This window comes from Sus scrofa, chromosome 17 (genome assembly GCF_054392235.1).
Source record: "Sus scrofa isolate SSC_HxYL_T2T_F1_AM1 chromosome 17, Sscrofa_HxYL_maternal_Yorkshire_Landrace_v2.0, whole genome shotgun sequence".
NCBI classification, from domain to species: Eukaryota; Metazoa; Chordata; class Mammalia; order Artiodactyla; family Suidae; genus Sus; species Sus scrofa.
The window spans coordinates 29,273,561-29,291,357 of record NC_139399.1 but is presented as its reverse complement, the minus strand read 5'-3'; the positions used below and the strand labels follow the sequence as shown (position 1 = coordinate 29,291,357).

At 42.9% G+C, this 17,797-nt stretch overlaps 2 protein-coding genes across 5 annotated transcripts in view; one reads left to right on the top strand and one right to left on the bottom strand.

The window, feature by feature from the left end:
* The window catches only part of TASP1 (taspase 1), a 392,837-nt gene extending 381,513 nt beyond the window's left edge, over positions 1 to 11,324 (top strand). The window contains exons 14-16 of one of the 3 annotated variants that reach the window (XR_014831932.1): positions 9,031 to 9,171; positions 9,391 to 9,553; positions 9,839 to 11,324. Coding sequence is in view for 2 of the 3 variants with exons in the window: in XM_085003109.1 (XP_084859235.1) it covers positions 9,031 to 9,171; positions 9,391 to 9,495 (246 nt within the window). In the remaining variant the exon portion in view is untranslated. Of the gene's footprint in view, positions 1 to 9,030; positions 9,172 to 9,390 lie in introns of all 3 variants that reach the window. The other 2 variants (XM_085003107.1, XM_085003109.1) reach the window with 2 other exon arrangements.
* The window catches only part of ISM1 (isthmin 1), an 84,616-nt gene that overhangs the window by 59,466 nt on the left and 7,353 nt on the right, over positions 1 to 17,797 (bottom strand). The gene's annotated exons all lie outside the window — the stretch shown is intronic.

Below are 17,797 nucleotides of genomic sequence, written 5' to 3'. Positions count from 1 at the left end.
ATGTTTTTCTAGGAAACATGATGACTTGTAGTTAAAGTCTTTTCACCCGTCTTCTTGCTGTGAGAAAAAGAGATTACAGAACTGTCTTGCCACATAATTCGTAGAATTTAATGATCTGTAAGGTCCAAATCCAAGTCACCACATTCTTTTTTTATCAGCTAAGGCTGGTCTTTTCATAGGGATCTTTCATGGTAATGGGAAACAGAGCCTCCGCACTTGAACTTGACGCCTCGGTTTGTGGTCCTCTCAGTGGTTCAGGGATTGTCACCTCCAAACCAGCCAGAGATGATCTGTTCTGGATTGTCTTCGGCTCTCGTAGACTTTTCAGCCTTTGAAAGTGAGCAGATCTTTGCATTTAGTCCCAGATTGATGCAGCATTTCTCTCTGCTTGAGTTACCTCGCCTGGGTGTGAGTAAAGGAAAAGACAGAAAAGTACACAGAAAAGACTGTGCATTTCAAAGTTCTGTGTCACCTATCAAACGGGTTATACCAACTCTTAACCAAACTAGGTTTTGCTGTTTAGTATCTGGATAAATATTCACTGTGCAAATAGATGCCTAAAAGTGATGGATATGGAGAGTTTCTGTCGTGGCTCAGTGGGTTAAGAACCCGATAAGAATCCATGAAGATGTGGGTTCTGTCCCTGGCCTCGATCACTGGGTTAAGGACCCAGCATTGCCAAAAGCTCCGGCATAGGTCACAGATGCGGCTCAAATCTTTTGTTGCTGTGGCTGTGGTGTAGGGCGGCTGCTGCAGCTCTGATTTGACCCCTAGCCTGGGACCTTCCATTTACCACAGGAGTGGCCCTAAAAAGGGAAAAAAAAAATAAAGTCACTGAAAGGTTATGGATACGACTTCAAATTCTGGGCATGCTTAATTTCTTCCCTGGGTTTTAGCACTGAGGAAGGGTTGAGTTTTTTCTTGACTCTCAGGTCTTAGATTCTGAGAAGTGATGGGCTGCATAGTTAATGGTCAGTTATGGGTTGTGTGATGAGAATACCTAGCGGTGAGGCAGAAAGAAGGCAAAGAGATGAGAGTCCCGACCCAGGTGTGGGACCCAGCATAAGCCAGCATGAGCAAGAAGCCAGAGAGGACTAGCTGTCCTCTCAAAGTATGTGCCCCTGCTCCAAAGTGGAGACAGCCTCACTGCCGCTCCAGCCAGGGAATGCATTTTCCAGGCTTCTTGCCTCAAGGTCTGATTGCTGTGGGCAGAAGTGATGTGTGTCCCTTCTGAGCTGGGACTGTTAAGAAGACGGCACCTCCATGAGTGCATTTACCTACTTTTCAAACTCAAGGAGGCCTCCAGTTCACTGCCATTTTCTCACCATTCTTCAGCTTTCTTTCATGTGGACTATTCAACACCTGTGCTCTGATTATAATCATTCCTTTGCAGCTCCCCTCAGCTCTCCTCACCCCCTTCTCTCCCTCTAATCGATTCACTGGCAAAACTTCAGTTCTGATGGAACCCAGTGATTCAACTTCTCTAGGCTAATAGCCTAACCTCTAGGTTAGGATAGGTGATGGGAAAAAAATAACCCAACTTGAAAACCTTGGTCCATTTTGGATTCATGACCTCAAATGCAGACTCAGGGCTGTTCCAAAGTCGACTGCCCTTTCCTCATAACCCCACCCTCTCTGGGATCCAAGATGACTGTATCTTCTCTCTCCAAATCTCCTCTCCTTCCCCCATTGTCCTCACTGCACGTTTCATTGAAGGAACAGGAGTCATCCACCAGATCGGAACGTGCAGGTCCCCACCACTGTATCTACACTCCTACCTGCAGAGCTCACCTTCTCTCTCGTCCCAACTGTTATGTGGAACCATCATCCTTGCTTCTAGCAAAGGCCAACTCCCACGTGTATGTTCTTGACTTCTTGAGGAATTTACTCCTCAGTACTCTCCTCTCAGTCTGGCATCATTATTTTCTCCCTTTCTCCTGGCTCAGGGTCATTGGCATCAAAGATGCCCGGGTATCATTGATCTTAAAACAAATGAGCCAAAAACCCCTCCTTCAACCCCATGTCCACAGGTTTTTCCCTATTGATAGCAGAACTTCCTTAAAACTTACTTCTATTTTTTTTTTTTTTTTCTTTTTTGGATGCCTTGGCCTATGGAGTTCCTGGGCCAGGGATCAGATCTGAGCCCAAGCTGAAGCTGTGTCACTGACGCATTCTTAACCCCCCTGTGCTGGGCTGGGAATTGAACTTGCCTCCCACTGCTCCCAAGACACTGTCAATCCTGTTGCACCACAGTGGGAACTCCAAGACTCACGTCTACATTCTGTGTCGACTTCCTCACTTCCCATGTGCTCCTTTACCCAGGAGAGGTTGACAGCTTTTCCCAGAATGCCTCTGAAACCACTCTCGTCAAGATCACCAGCAATGGCTATGGTGCCAGATTGGATGGGCGCCTCTCTGTCCTCATCTTTGCTCTGATAGCAGCATTCAGCACTCTTTCCTTAAGGCACTCTCCTCAGTTGATTCATGGACACAGTTCTTGGTTCTCCACCTACGACTTTGGTCATGACATCTCAGCCTCAGCTCCTAGCCCATTTGTCCACTTCCCTGCTCATCATCTTCACACAGAATCCCATAGGCATCTCAAATCCCACATGTCCAATATAGATCCACTGACACCCCTCCCATTAAAACAGGAGGGTATCTGAGACTCTGAAATCTGATGCATCAGCACATCCTGTGGGCTCTGTGTCAGTACTCTGTCTTGGTTCCCATTGTGGCTTAGTGGTAGCGAATGAGACTAGTATCCATGAGGATGTGGGTTCAATCCCTGGCCTTGCTCAGTGGGTTAAGGATCCGCCGTTGCTGTGAGCTGTGGTGTAGATCACAGATGTGGCTCAGATCCTGTGTTGCTGTGGCTGTGGTGTAAGCCAATAGCTCTAGCTTCGATTCTACCCCTAGCCTGGGAACCTCCATATGCTGCAGAGTGGCCCTAAAAAAAAAAAAGAATTCTCTCTTGCCTCCATTATCTATCCACTCCTCCCCATCCTGGTCCATGACCCTTCATTTCTTGCTGGGATTATTTTATCATGAAACTTCCTGACATGTCTGAGTCCTTTCCTCTTATTCTCCACAAACCAGATAGAGAATCATTCAAATTCTCTTTAATGGCTCCTTTCTTTCAGATCTCAAAAACAAAACAAAACAAAACAAAAAACAGGCAGGTTCTTACTCCTGACCTACAAGACCCCACATTTGTCTATAGGTTCAAAAACCACTTTCTCCCTTATACACTGTTCTTCAGTCTCTTTTTTGCCCCTTAGTCAAGCTCATGTCCTTCCCACCTTAAGGCTTTAGTACTTGTGATTCCACCTGCCTGACCTGCTCTTCTCCAAGTTCTTTGCAGAGCTAGCTCTTTCTTATTCCCAAGATCAGGACTTAGGTGTCACTTTTCTACCAAGTCCTTCTGTGGCCACCCTTTTACTAGTTACCCCCAGGCATCCTCTATCTTTGTACCCTGTTTATGTCCTGCTAAGCACTTACCACAATCTATAATAATTACTTTATTTATGAATTAATTATTTTCAATCTCCACTTCTGGAACATAAGCTTGTTCCCTATTAATCTCTAGCATCTAGTCCAAGACCTGCATAGGCACTCAATATGTGTGTCCGAAATGAATAAATGGAATTGTGGAGTGCTTCCTCTACGGTTGAGTCATGTCCTATATTTATGTGCATGCCATTTAATTTGCCTGACTGCCACCTGGTTGTCCCTGAAATAAAAGCAGCTTAATTCATGTTCATTTAATTTCCTTTCAAATCCCTTAACAATCTAACGGCAACTGTAACATCACAAAGCCTGGGCATTTTAGAGAGACATTTGTTCCAGTTCTCTCTGGCAAAGAAGGCCCATTTCGCGCTGTTCAGAAATGGGATTGTGTGGCTCTGTGAAAGAGTACTGGCTTGGGGGTCAGTCACCCTGGAATGAATAGCATGGTCTTGGGCAAGTCCTTTTATTTCTCTGGGGATTTGTCTTTTTTTTTTTTTTTTTTTTTTTTGGTCCTTTTTTAGGGCTGCACCTGCGGCACATGGAGGTTCCCAGGATAGGGGTCTAATCCGAGCTACAGCTGCCAGCCTACGCCACAGCCAGAGCAATGCCAGATCCGAGCCTCATCTGCGACCTACACCACAGCTCACAGTAATGCCAGATCCTTAACCCACTGAGCGAGGCCAGGGATCGAACCCGCAACTTCATGGTTCCTAGTCAGATTCATTTCTGCTGCGCCACGACGGGAACTCCCTTCTCTGGGTTTTTGATTCCTCCTGTATAAAAAAGAGAAGTTGGGACTCGGTTTTCCAGGCTTCTTGCCAGCAACAAAATTCTGGAGTATGGTAAATGTTTGCAACCTGCCTTTTTTTTTCTTTTTAGTGCCACACCTTCGGCATATGGAAGTTCCCAGGCTAGGGGTTGTATTGGAGCTGCAGCTGCCAGCCTACACCACAGCCACAGAAACACCAGATCCAAGCCGCATCTGCGAGCTATGTGCCACAGCTTGCACCACGGCTTGGGGCAATGCCGGCTTCTTAACCCAGTGAGTGATGCTGAGGATTGAACCTGCATCCTCACAGATACTAGTCGGTTCTTAACCCTCTGAGCGACAGTAGGTACTCCCGAAACCTGCCTTCTAAGCAGTGCCTCACTGTGGTTGTGGGGTGGCATCGAGTTTAGAGGGGCCCTGGTTCAGCCCAGTGAGCAGGTCGCTGACCACGTGCAGGCAGATGCAGTGACCCCTGCATGCAGGAGCACCTGTCATGTGCCCGGGTGTTCTGTCAACACAAAAGGCATTCCATGTGTATCATAGAACTGAGACAAAACTTTCACAATTCCCTTCCAGCATCCAGCTTTCTTTAGGTCTCAAGGCGGAGCCTGCAGATAGCCCCCAGAGGTCATTCCAGGCTGAGCACTTGGGGTTTTGTGGGTGCCAAGTTGTTCTTTTAAAGGGGGTCTGTGTGGCCTGCAAACAGTTCCTGGCATCCAGGCAGGCTCCACCTCACTGGCAGGTTTCCACAGCACTTCTATTTATACTGCATCCTAAATGGCCTGAGGAACTTTAACCTAGAAACAAAAGACCCACACAAGAGCCCTCAAAATAAAGTAAATTGAGTTGATGGCTTGAGTAATCCTGGAGCAACCATTCAGAGGCCCACAGAAGAGACATGGCCTCTTTAATTAAAGGGTAGCTCTCTGAGGCTGTGATTCTGTCTCCATTTTCCCCTGCGTTCACATCCCCATTCCTTGGTCATGTTAGAAAGTTGGGAACGGGGCTCTTCCCAGCCCCGTGGTCCACACATCTGTCTCGCCTTACTTGGGGCCCATATCATTCTGTCATTTGAGTTGGCCGGGTCTGGTCAGGCCCACTTCCCTCCTCTTACTCCTTCCTTTCCCCATTTAAGACCAAGTTCAGGGCCAAGGATGTTGAGATTCACTTTGGGTTATTCCAGAGCCTAGCGCTGGGCAGGGAATAGGCAGTGACAGAAGCACTGTGGGACATAGGGCCCCCGTGGATGGTGCTTCAGGGCAGCGAGGCCAGTGGGCAGGAGCTGGAGCAGAAAAGCTGTCTGCCACAGGTGCTTTCCGATGAGCCTGGCTATCTTCCCTTCCACCTGTAGTTCAACATCATGGTCATGCTACGTGGAATTCCACAGCCTCTCCAAATATTTCCAGTTTCTTCCAGGAGATGCCTAGTCTCACTTCTAGGTGAGATTTATCTCATTTCCTAGGTGTCTTTTGAATCAAGTGTGTGGCCTCCATCAGAATCACAGCAGGAAAATCGCAGCTGCTTCCCATGGTTGGTGTGGCCTAGTGAATGTGCCAGGGAGCAGAGGGGAAGGTGAAGTTTCTGCTCAGTAGTTTGCCTTTGCCCAGCAAAGCATGGTGGGCAGAACGTCTCAAGAATAATGGATTAAACAGAAGTGGAAGCTCCTGGCCAGGAGGATTTGACCATGCTGCTGTCATAAGTGTCAAGTAGTAAAAGAATCATTCTGGATTGTTCAGTTTGGACCACCTGGAGAAAGACTCCAAGTCAAGCCAAAGACATCCTTTATGTTATAAGGAATTTTACTTGTGTGCTTTAGAACTATTTTCCCTCTTCGAAAGGGAAAAGGGAGCTACATTTTCTGGTAGTCATTTAAACAACTCTGTTCCCTCTTCACCCAGTTCTAGCATCTGTACATGCTAATAACTTCCCCGAGATTTCCACACCAGGGCTAAGGAAAGACGTGCTGTTTGTGTGGACGTTGGGGGACTGCAGAGAACTGATCCGGGAGCTTAGTTTGGTCTCAGTCCTTAAGGACTCCAAGAAGGATAAGTTCAAAGAAGTTAATGAGTAATGGCATATGAACTTTGCCATTTTGCCCGACCTCAGCGAGGTGGCCCTCGGGCTGGAAAGAGATCGCCTCTCCAGAAGGACTTTCCCAAGACTTTGCAGAGCCTAGGGAAAGGGTTGGGGCATAATCATATAACTCAATTAGTCAAAAGAGTCATGTTGAATAGAAGGCCATCAGACCAATGGCTAGACTTTTGGGTGTATGTGGGCACATGTAACCACAATGTTGGAATGCCCAGCCTCTGGCGTTCTCAAAGGTATTCTTTTAAAAAAATTTTAAGTTATTGCTTCTCTTTATTGTACACAGTGTCCTATAAAGAAGATATATGTCCACAGTTGAGCTTTGAAAGAGGACCATGGGGCCAGCTCCATTTAAAGGGAATGAAGTCAAGCAGTAAATTTGCTGGTCACTCTTTTCATATGGACTGTATCTTAGCCAGCAGTTGGTCTTTGATGTCACAACAATAGCACTGGGCCATGGAGGCAGAGGAAGATTCCCCTAACACTGAAACTGGTCCATGCTCATTGAAATTTGGAGATCAGTCTGCGGGGTAGCACGCATCAGGGAGCACAGGAAGTGGGCTACAGGCTGCAGGTTGCCTTTCCTGGTGAAAAATGGCCATCTCTTCTGCACTGTCTACCCTGCCTGCTGCAGTCTTTACTGTATTTCTCATTGAAGTATGACATACACACAGAAAAATGCATAGCTAACTCTACAGCTCAGTGAGATTTCACAAACTGAACACATCAATGTAACCAATACTCAGATCAAGAAACAGAATATTACCAACACCTAAGAAGGCCCTCTGGGCTCCATTCTGTTTACTTCCTCCACAAAGGTAACCAGTGTCCTCTCTTCCCACAGCATAGATTAGCTTTTCCTGATTATTTAACATACACAGAGTTTTCCTGCATGTACTCTTTTGGGACTGGCTTTTTCCACTCAACACTGCATTTGTGAAGTTGTACATGCTGTGTGTAGTTGTCGTTTGCTCATTCCCAGTGTGTGCATTCCCAGTGTATTCCTCAGCAGTCCTTGAGGAAACGGACTTTGTGACATACTGAGGAAAGGGAGAATCTGGTTTGTCACAAGGAAGACACTTCTGGCCAGCAGCTGTAATTAGAAAGCAGAATATAGGGAGAGCTAGAGAAACCCCTGTCCGAAAGCGTGTCCTGTTTCTCTTGTTAGGTCTGGGAAAGGAAGGCGGGAAAGGGTGCCCCTTCTTCAGGGAAAGTGGTTGCAGGCTTCGAGTGTTAAAGCTCTACGAGTGATGAATAACATATTTGCAGGCACAGTTCCATCCCTCCTCATGGAACACACGGTTTCTAAGCAGTGAAACTGCACAGGAGAGACCATTCAGAAGGAAGATGGAAAGAGATGGATGTGTGTGTGTGTGTCTTGACTCAGAAACAACATTTGGTGGAACCTAAGGCTGACAGAGCAAACCTGGCCTTGCTGGGTCTAGTTTCCTTTAGGCTCCACCCTTCCCCTCGGCCCAACTCCAGCCCAGAGCCAGGCTGGGCGGCTCCACAACACAGCCTTAGGTAACAGCTGGGTCCCCCTGGAAATGCTTATCACCTCTACCCCATCCAGCATCCCGTGGCTGCAAGGTGCGTGGGGTGGGGAGGGGGCCTCTATTTAACCAGGAGGCCGGCTCTTTCCCAGTCTCTTCTCTCTAGCAGCCCCTGCTCTTTCCTTTCCTTCTCCCACATGACAGTAGAAGCCAGGGGACAACTTTTTAAGAAGCATCTCTGATGGGAGTGAGGCAGACTGTGTGTCAGCACACAGAGCCAGCCGAGACTGTTTCTGTTCTGTCACACATTTTTCTCCACAAGAGGTGTTTAGAACAGTCAGACGTTAAACCTGCATTTCCTGACATTGCTCTGTCTCAGTTTTTTCAGCTGCAAAATGGAGGGACTCTTCACTGGCCTATTATGAGAATTAAAGGTGCAAATACATAATAAAGGCCTTGCAGCAGTGCCTGGCACAGGAGAAGTGCTCAAGCTTGGCTTTTCTATCACCATCACCATCATTATCACCAGGTTTGAAGATGAAGCTCAAAAATCACTAGAATTACCCCACTAGGATATCTATCTATCTATCTATCTATCTATCTATCTATCTTACAGCTGAACCTGTGGCAGACAGAAGTACTGGGCAAGGGGTTGAATCAGAGCTGTAGCTGCAGGACTCCACTACAGCTTGCAGTAATGCTGGATCCTTAACCCACTGAGCGAGGCCAGGGATGGAACCTACATCCTCACAGACACTCTGTCAGGTTCTTAACTCACTGAGCCACAATGGGAACCCAGTGCTAGGATGTCTATTTTTAGATAAGAAAAATGCTAAGGAAAATGCAGAGCATTGTAGTGACTGGCCCAAGGTCACACTGCTCTGTAATACCAGCATCCATGTGTTAAACAGTTCCTATGCACCTACAGGATAAAACTTTTATTATCCCACTGTACTCAACAGGATGTAGAAGCACAGAAAAACGTGAGACTTTTGCCTAAGGGCACACAAGTACTAAGCAGAAGTGGAATTGAAACAAATCCAAAGTCCATGCCTTGTGGACCTTGTGACTAGTTTTGGCTGCTAGGAGGCTAACAGGTGTGACCCCAGCAAAGGCTGGAGTGTGCTCTTCCGTCAGGTTCATTCTGCCTTTTTGTTATTCTGGTTGCAGAAGTCTGGAAGATTCATGGAAGAAACCCAGATCCAAACCTCAGCTTGGACCCCAGCCTGCCTAGATCTACTAAACCCCAGCCATCCACAGACCCAGGATCGTGAGAACACAGACTATTGTTTCAGGCCACTGCGTTTGAGGGTAGTGTTTCATGAAGCATAATTGGGCAAAAGCTAAGTAATACCTGACCTGTATTGAGCGCTTTTTGGGGACTTGCAATTTGCAAGAAAAGCATGCATCTCTTGACTAGTGCTTCTTAAACTGTAACAGGTGTAGGACGCCCCTGGAACTTTTATGCAACTGTAGGTCCTGATTCAATTATTCTAGGTGGGACCTGATATTCTTATTTTCATCTCCCAGGAGATGCTGCTGCTTATGTTCCAAGGACAACCACCTAGGTGCAAGTGTGGAGAGGTCATCCTGAGCTTCTTACCTGCACCTGCGGGTCACGACTGCACCTGGTGAACTTGTGGCAGTGGATGGGCCCCACTATGTGTAAGGGAAGGACAGACCTTGCCCTCCAGTAAGAGTCTTCTATGGGTCTCTAATAATCATCACTCTCTTCGTGGCCGGGGGTCAGCTCATGTTAACATTTCCTCAGCCTATTTCCTGGGCTAAGTTTTAGAAACACCTAATGAGAGCTCCCTTTTATAATTTTTGCCTTTCCTGGAAGCAAAAGGCTCCCAGCAATAAACCTGGCTTCCAATTTATTTTGGACTCATAACCAATACCAGATTTCCAAGTCACAAGGTAATTGAGTCCCCAGGCAGGAGATACAAAATCTATTTCTGGTTTTCTTAATTTCCAGTCAGGCAGGTCATGGGGACAAGAAGATGAAGGGGACGTGAGAAAGCAGCTTGTGGAAGAAGCTGAGTGTTCTGCTGAGAGACTTTTCTAACCAGTTCTTGTTCAGCAACTAACTTTCCTTCCACCACCACAAGCACCACCACCAGCACCGCAATCACCTGGAAATTGAACCCTGTGAGATTTTGTACTTTGGGAATTCTGGAAAGATAGGAGAATCCTTTCCAAGGAAACAGTGTCTTCTCCCTTTCCTTCAATTTTTCACAATATATTATAGATTATACACCTATGTATTAGCTATAGGAAGATATCAACCTGAGACTCAATTTCTACATTCTCTGAAGTTTTCTTTTTTTGATTTTTAGGGCTACACCCATGGCATATGGAGGTTTCCAGGCTAGGGGTTGAATCAGAGCTGTAGCTGCTGGCCTATGCCACAGCCACAGCAATGTGGGATCTGAGCCACATCTGCAACCTACACCACAGCTCACGGCAATGCTGGATCCTTAACCTACTGAGCAAGGCCAGGAACAAACCTGCGTCCTCATGGATGCTAGTCAGATTCATTAACTGCTGAGCCACAACAGGAGCCCCTAAAGTCTCTGAAGTTTTTAACAGTGTCCTGGAGATCCTAAACATGTTATGTGAGTGTCTTTAAAAGATTGCGACCATTTTTTTAATAAGCAAAACGTACACCTACCATATGACCCAGACATTCTAAGTATTCACACAAGAGAAATGATCTACCCAAATGGTCACAGCATCTTTCTTTTCTTTTTTTTTTTTTTTGTCTTTTTGCTATTTCTTTGGGCTGCTCCTGCGGCATATGGAGGTTCCCAGGCTAGGGGTCTAATTGGAGCTGTAGCCACCGGCCTACGCCAGAGCCACAGCAACGCAGGATCTGAGCCGCGTCTGCAACCTACACCACAGCTCACGGCAACGCCGGATCGTTAACCCACTGAGCAAGCTCAGGGACCGAACCCGCAACCTCATGGTTCCTAGTCGGATTCGTTAACCACTGCGCCACGACGGGAACTCCAGCATCTTTTTTTTAATAGGCCCAAGTTGGAAATGACCTAAATGTACTTCAGTGGATGAATGAATAAGCATAATTTATATGCATATGATGGAATACTAACAGGTAATAAAAGGATCAAACTCTTATGTACCAAACAACACGGATGAATCTCAAAATCATAATGGTGAGCAAAGGGGCTCACTGTACATGCTGTATGATTCTACTTATATAAAAACTCTAGGAAATGCAAAAACTGATTCCTAGTGACAGAAGGCAGGTCAGTGGTGGAGATTTCTGGAGAATGATGGAGGAATCCATAAGGAGCACAAGGAATCTTTTGAAGATGGTAGATTCATTCATCATCTTGATGGTGGCAACGGTTTCGCAGGTGTTAACTCTTCAGATTGTTCACTTTAAAGATGCGCAGTTCATCGTATGTCAGTTACCCTCAATAAAGCTGTACTTTAAAATGTAATAACATAACTGCCACGTTCCCCCTCATTGTCTCCCCATGGCTATCTCCAAGAGGTGGCTGGAAGCCAAGGCCTCTTTTTTTATTTGTTTCATTGGCTTTGGCATGAATACTCTCTCTGGATGCCCGTGGGAGTAAGGTAACACCTGGGTGGCCTGTGACATCATTTCCAGCCTTCCTGCATCCTTCACATAGATTCTAGCCACACTTTGTTATTTTTAAAAATAGAGATGAGGTGTCCAAGAGGAAGCAGCCTCTTGAATTCACAGTTGACCTTCCTTTGCCAGGTCACTTCTGTTACACATCTGGGGATTGGGGTGTACCAAACTGTGAGTCTGGCAGCCCAGAGCCCTAAACTTGAAGATGAAATTCTCCTGTCCCACTGGCCCTGCAGCACTGACTCAGGGGTGTTGCTCTTTGATGGAAGTATGTCAGCCACAGACGGTGCTCTACGTGAGATGACTCGGTTTACTAAAATGTACATGGGTCAGGTCAACAGGAAGAAGGAGTAGTTAACCTACTGTTTTTACTTCTACTCAGTTTACAAAAACAACTTTTCAGTGACACATGCTGGTCTGTGCCTGGAGAGTTGATGCAAAGCTACATTTATCAAGGCACCCTGGCCTCTGCCTTTTCCGAGCATTAGAAGACAATCCCACACACCACTGAAGACTCCTCATTGCTGTTCATCCTCCCACCTAAAATAGCAAACAAGCATGGGATGAGGCTCCTGGGAGAAAAACAACAGTCATCTCTCTAAACATCAGGGACTCATAGGCCTTGTCTGACCTTTCCCATTCCTACAAGTTTGGAATTGCTCACTGCTCTGAGAGGGCATGGCATATCCTGATTCTATTACTGCCACAGCACATCCCTTTCTGAAGCTAACAGATTTCAGGTCTTTGATGACAACAAGAAGCAGCAGGTGCCCCATGGGAATTCTGCGAAGCGCCTTTCCTGTGCTATCACTGCCTCAAGTAATAGCCAGTGTTCCTGTGGCTAACATTTAAGTAGTACTTCATTCATTTGGATTCTCCCAGAGCAACTCTGGGACAAAGAGCAAGTGGTACACTTGGGAGATGCCTCCAGGGAGCTCTGATGGGAGAGGGGAAAGAGCCATAGGGGCACATTTTCAAGTCAGTGACCACAGTGGGCAGAAATTCCTCTGTCCCAAGGGGAACACTGGGCACTGGCATGATGGCTTTATTTTATTAGCGTTGCACTTCATCCAACCTTCGGACTGATATATGACAGAAAGAAAGAAATTAAGCCTTATATATGTTGTGTTCAAGTCTTCATATGAAGTTCTCATGGAAGAGGAGTACAGACAAAATTTAATAAAAATGTGAAATGAGACTTTTTTTTTAATACCATACTCCCCTACTTTTTTTTAATACCATCCTATTTATTCAACCTCATTGCATACTATCCTGAAAATCAAACTGACACCCTTTCCCCATTCCCTAAATAATTTTCTGTCATGGGGAAGATGAGTACAGATAGAGAGACACCCTTAGGTGTCACTGAAGAAGGAGCTTCACCACCATCCTTTTCGTTATAAATCATAAAATATTGAGCCAAGGATTGCAGAAGAAAGATGTTCTCAGAAGACAGGAGAGAAATAATAGGATCACAGAAACCATTAACATATTGTAAAATAAGATCAATGAAGACAAGTTAAAAAACTTAATCAAATCTGGAGAAGACAGGGGAACTATTAAGTAATAATTATCAAGTCCTTCATGAGCTGTTTCTTGAAAAGGTAGTGAATAGTGGGAAGAAAAAAGCAAACATGAAATAAAGATGTTGTATAAAAGATTTAAAGGACACATCAAAGAAAAAACTTTGTCATTGAAGGTTGTTAAAAAAAATACCTGTATGACATATAGAATTTGGTTGTGGGATTCTTGCCTTTAGAGGCTTTAAAACCACAATAGATTCTTCTTTACTGAATGGATAGTTCCCACGACTTCTGAGGGTGTTTCCAAACCTCAAAGATCAATGCCTTTTAGAATATGGCTGGAAAAGAATGAATGAAGGACTGCACAAATAATAGAAGTTTCTTTCTGTTTTTATGTAGGAAGATAAAATTAATAAAGTTATAGGATTTCCCCAGTGGCTCAGCCAGTTAAGGATCTGGCATTGTCACTGCTATGGCTATGGTTATTGCTGTGGCATGGGTTCGATCCCTGGCCAGGGAACGTTGTGAATGCGTCTCCCCGACCAAGAAGAGAGAAAGAAATAAAATTATAGTTTCTCAGTTCAAGATGGCAGACTGAGAATTTTAATTCACTTCTTTTACCTCTCCATATCTACTAAAAAGGGAGATGAAATGAAAAAATAACCCCCCACAGAAGTAGAGAGCTGAGAGGGGATGATTTCTTTAGCTATGACACAAATGGTAACCAACCGCAAGTGAAACATTACAGAGCTGAGAAAGTGAAATATTACCCCAAAAAATGAGTTTCTTAGAGGAATTCCCATAATATCAAAAACAGAGGCTGTGTCAGTTTCACTAGCAGGTATTTACTCATAAAAAATGAAAACCTATGCCCACAGAACAGCTTGTGCAAGAGAGTTAACATGATCTTATTTATAATAGTCAAAGCTCTGGAAGCAACCAAAATGTCCATCAGTGGAGGAATGGATAAATAAACTACGGCATTGTCATGCAATGGAATACGACTCAGAAACAAAGACTATAAACCTACTGATGTGCACAGCAACAGAGATGAATGTCAACATTACGTTAAGCAAAAGAAGTCTCTCCCTCCACGTGTACACTATGATTCCGTCCACATGAAGATCCAGAAGAGGCAAAGTAATCCATGGTGATAAGAGTCAGACATTGGTTGCCTGTGGGAGGAGTGAACTGCCTACAAAGGTGCATTAGAAGACTTTCTGGGATGATGGAGATGTTCTGTATTCTAATTTTGATGGTGGCTACATAGGCATATATAATGGTCAAAAGTGGAGCTGAATCTTTAAGACGCATTCATTTTATTGAAAGTTATTCATCATTTAAAAAAAACTTTTAGGAGTTCCTAGTTAATGAATCCGACTAGGAAGCACGAGTTTAGGGGTTTGATCCCTGGCCTTGCTCAGTGGGTTAAGGATCTGGCATTGCCTTGAGCTGTGGTGTAGGTCACAGACACAGCTGGGATACCATGTTGCTGTGGCTCTGGCCTAGGCTGGTGGCTACGGCTCCGATTAGACCCCTAGCCCGGGAACCTCCATATGCTGCGGGAGCAGCCCTAGAAAAAGGCAAAAAGACGAAAAAAATAACTTTTAAAAATGCAAAGAGAGAGAAAAAAAGAGAAGGAAGAGAGGAGGAGAAGGGGAGAGAAGGGAAGAGGAAAGAAAAGAAGAAGCCATAGACACTGAGTGAAAAGAGTGAGGACCCAAAACTGATAGAGTGAAAGAGCTAGAACTGGGATGGCAAAAGCTGGAAGATTAAGCTGAGACATAAAATACATTAGAAAAATGCGAAGAGATAAAAATATAAGAAAAAATTAAGAGACATGGATGACTGATCAATCTTGAAATCTCTATATTAGTTTCAAACTCCAATAGGTCTTGAAGGAGAGTACAGATATTGGAAATAAGCAAAGAAATTACTTAAGAAATTTTCTCAAGCTAAAGACAGACTTGAACATTCAGATTGAAAGGGTCCATCAAGTGCTGAACAGGACTAACAACTAAAGCCCTGAATCTAAACATAAGCTAATTAAATTATAAATAAAGAAAAAATCCTAAAAGCTTTCAGTTTTTTTTTAAATCATCTACAAAGAAATAGCATCAGGTTTTCACTGAAACATGAGATGGTGTAAACAAAAATTGAATTATATCTTCAAAATAAAAGGGAAAACATAACACGGCCAACTGCCAAATTAGCATTTAAGTGTGAAAAGCAAATAAAGATAAGGTTAAAAATTCAGGATCTCAGACAGTATACTCTTTGATTAGAAGTTTCAGAAAAAAAAAACTTTTTGAGAATATATTCCAACAAAATAAAAGATGATAATATGATATTAAAGAAGTAGCAGCAAAGAAAGAAAGAAATCTTATAGTTACGTCTAAATAATTATTGAGAGAATACGTCTGCTAGGAAATAATTCCTAAGATAGCTATAATGAAAAAGAGTAACAGAAGAAAGAAAAAAAAGAAACAGAAAAAAAATAACTTAGCAGATAATGTGGATAAAATCTGAGAGACAGACAAGAGAGAGAAGAAGCATGTTAGACTCTTGTTTGGGGAAAGTTTAGATCTTGTTTGGGGAAAATACCGATTCTCAGTATTGATGGAAAAATGTAAGTTTAAATCTGTCATACTGTTAAGAGTAAGAGAAGTAGAACATTTTCCAAATATGATGAAAAAGTGACCAAAGTAAATAATATTTAAATACTCATTAAATGTTTAAGCTCATGGGGAACTTACATGCATTCTGTGTTTTGATTCTTACTACAACACTCGGAAATAGTTATTATACATGTATATACTAACAGATGAGAAAATTTAGAGATAGGCTAATTCTCTTGTCAAAGGTCACACATAAATTGGAATATGGAAGGCAAAAATGAAAAAAATTTGAAATTTAAAAACAAATAAAATTGAAAAATATCTTCAAATCTATTAGTAATCACAATCAACATAAATGTGTTATACTCATTGATTTATTACATGGAAAAATTTCGCTACTGGTTATTAATAAGAAAGATATTTAAAGAAAAAAGGCAGAGGAAGTTTGAAAATAAAGGTTGGAAAAAGACACCCAAAGAATGGCAAAAGAAAAAAAGTAAGCAGGAGATGTAATATTAACATTAAACAAAAAAATTATTCAAGACAAATGTCAATAAAAAGATATGTAAGGAATTTCACCTTGATAAGAATACAGCAACCAAAACAGACATCTCATGTCCTAATACCATGGATTCTAAAAAAGTAAAGCAAAAATTAATAGGATAATAAGGAGAAACAGTAGAATGCAATTAAACTATTTGAGAAATTAGCAGATAAGTAAACAATAAATGAATCAAGAATTGAAGGATTTTCATAATGTAATTATCTATCTTGATTTGATAGTTCTTTTTTTTTTTTTTTTTTTTTTTGGTCTTTTTATGGCCACATCTAGTTGCTGGCCTACACCACAGCCACAACAATGCTGGATCCAAGCTGTGTCTGTGACCTACACCACAAGGCAATGCTGGATCCTTAACCCACTGATCTAGGCCAGGGATTGAACCGAGTCATCATGGATACTAGTCGGGTTTGTTAAATGCTGATCCATGATGAGAACTCTGATTTGATAGTTCTTATAAAGAGATAGAAGACTGTACATCATAGAAATATGCAGTCATGAACTGTTTGTTAAATACACTTGTATTACATATAAACTTTATACCAATGAAGTCAGAATCCAGTAAAATGTATGATTCTCTAAGAAAACATAAATTATCAAAAATAATTATAGAAAAGTTATAGTATCTAAATAGGCTATTGACTATGTAATAACCTGGAATATTAATCAGAGATCTCAACCAAAGAGGTACCAAGCTCAAGAGGTATGAATGAATTCTAACAATCTCTTAAGAAACAGATAAATCTGGAGTTCCCGTCGTGGCGCAGTGGTTAACGAATCCGACTAGGAACCATGAGGTTGCTGGTTTGGTCCCTGCCCTTGCTCAGTGGGTTAAGGATCCGGCATTGCCGTGAGCTGTGGTGTAGGTTGCAGACAAGTCTCAGATCCCGCGTTGCTGTGGCTCTGGCGTAGGCTGGTGGCTACAGCTCCGATTCGACCCCTAGCCTGGGAACCTCCATATGCCACAGGAGCGGCCCAAAGAAATGGCAAAAAGACAAAAAAAAAAAAAAAAAAAAAAAAAAAAAAAAGAAACAGATAAATCTTATTACTTAAAGTGTTAAACTGAAAAAAAAGAAAGGATTTTCTATTCATGCCATGACATTATAATAACATCACTACTGAAAGAAATACTGCTAGCTGTCATGCACATACCAAGAAAACTGTAAGCATGTATTACTAAGTATATCTTTCCTAGATTACGAAACTGACAAATTGGAGAATATAACAGAAAATAAAACAGAAAATTCCCAACAGCAATCAAATATAGGAAATAACTGGTCAAAAGAAACATTAAAGATGAAAAAACTATAACACTTCACTCAAGAAATAGAGATGCCTAAACCAGGTTCTGAATGAGAACAATTCCCATTAAAAGCTCAATGAATTTATAAAATTGGCTCTAAAATCTGTTTGAAATCTAAAAATGACTCTAAAATATGTTTGAAAGAAGACATTTTATAAGAATCTCTAAGGAAAATATTTAATGAAAGGATATTTGCCCTATTAAAACACACCATGAAGCAACATGAAATAAAACAGTGTGGTGTTTGTACATAGATAGAAAAATGAAGATCAATAAATAGACTAACATGTGAAAATTTTAGTATGTGATAAA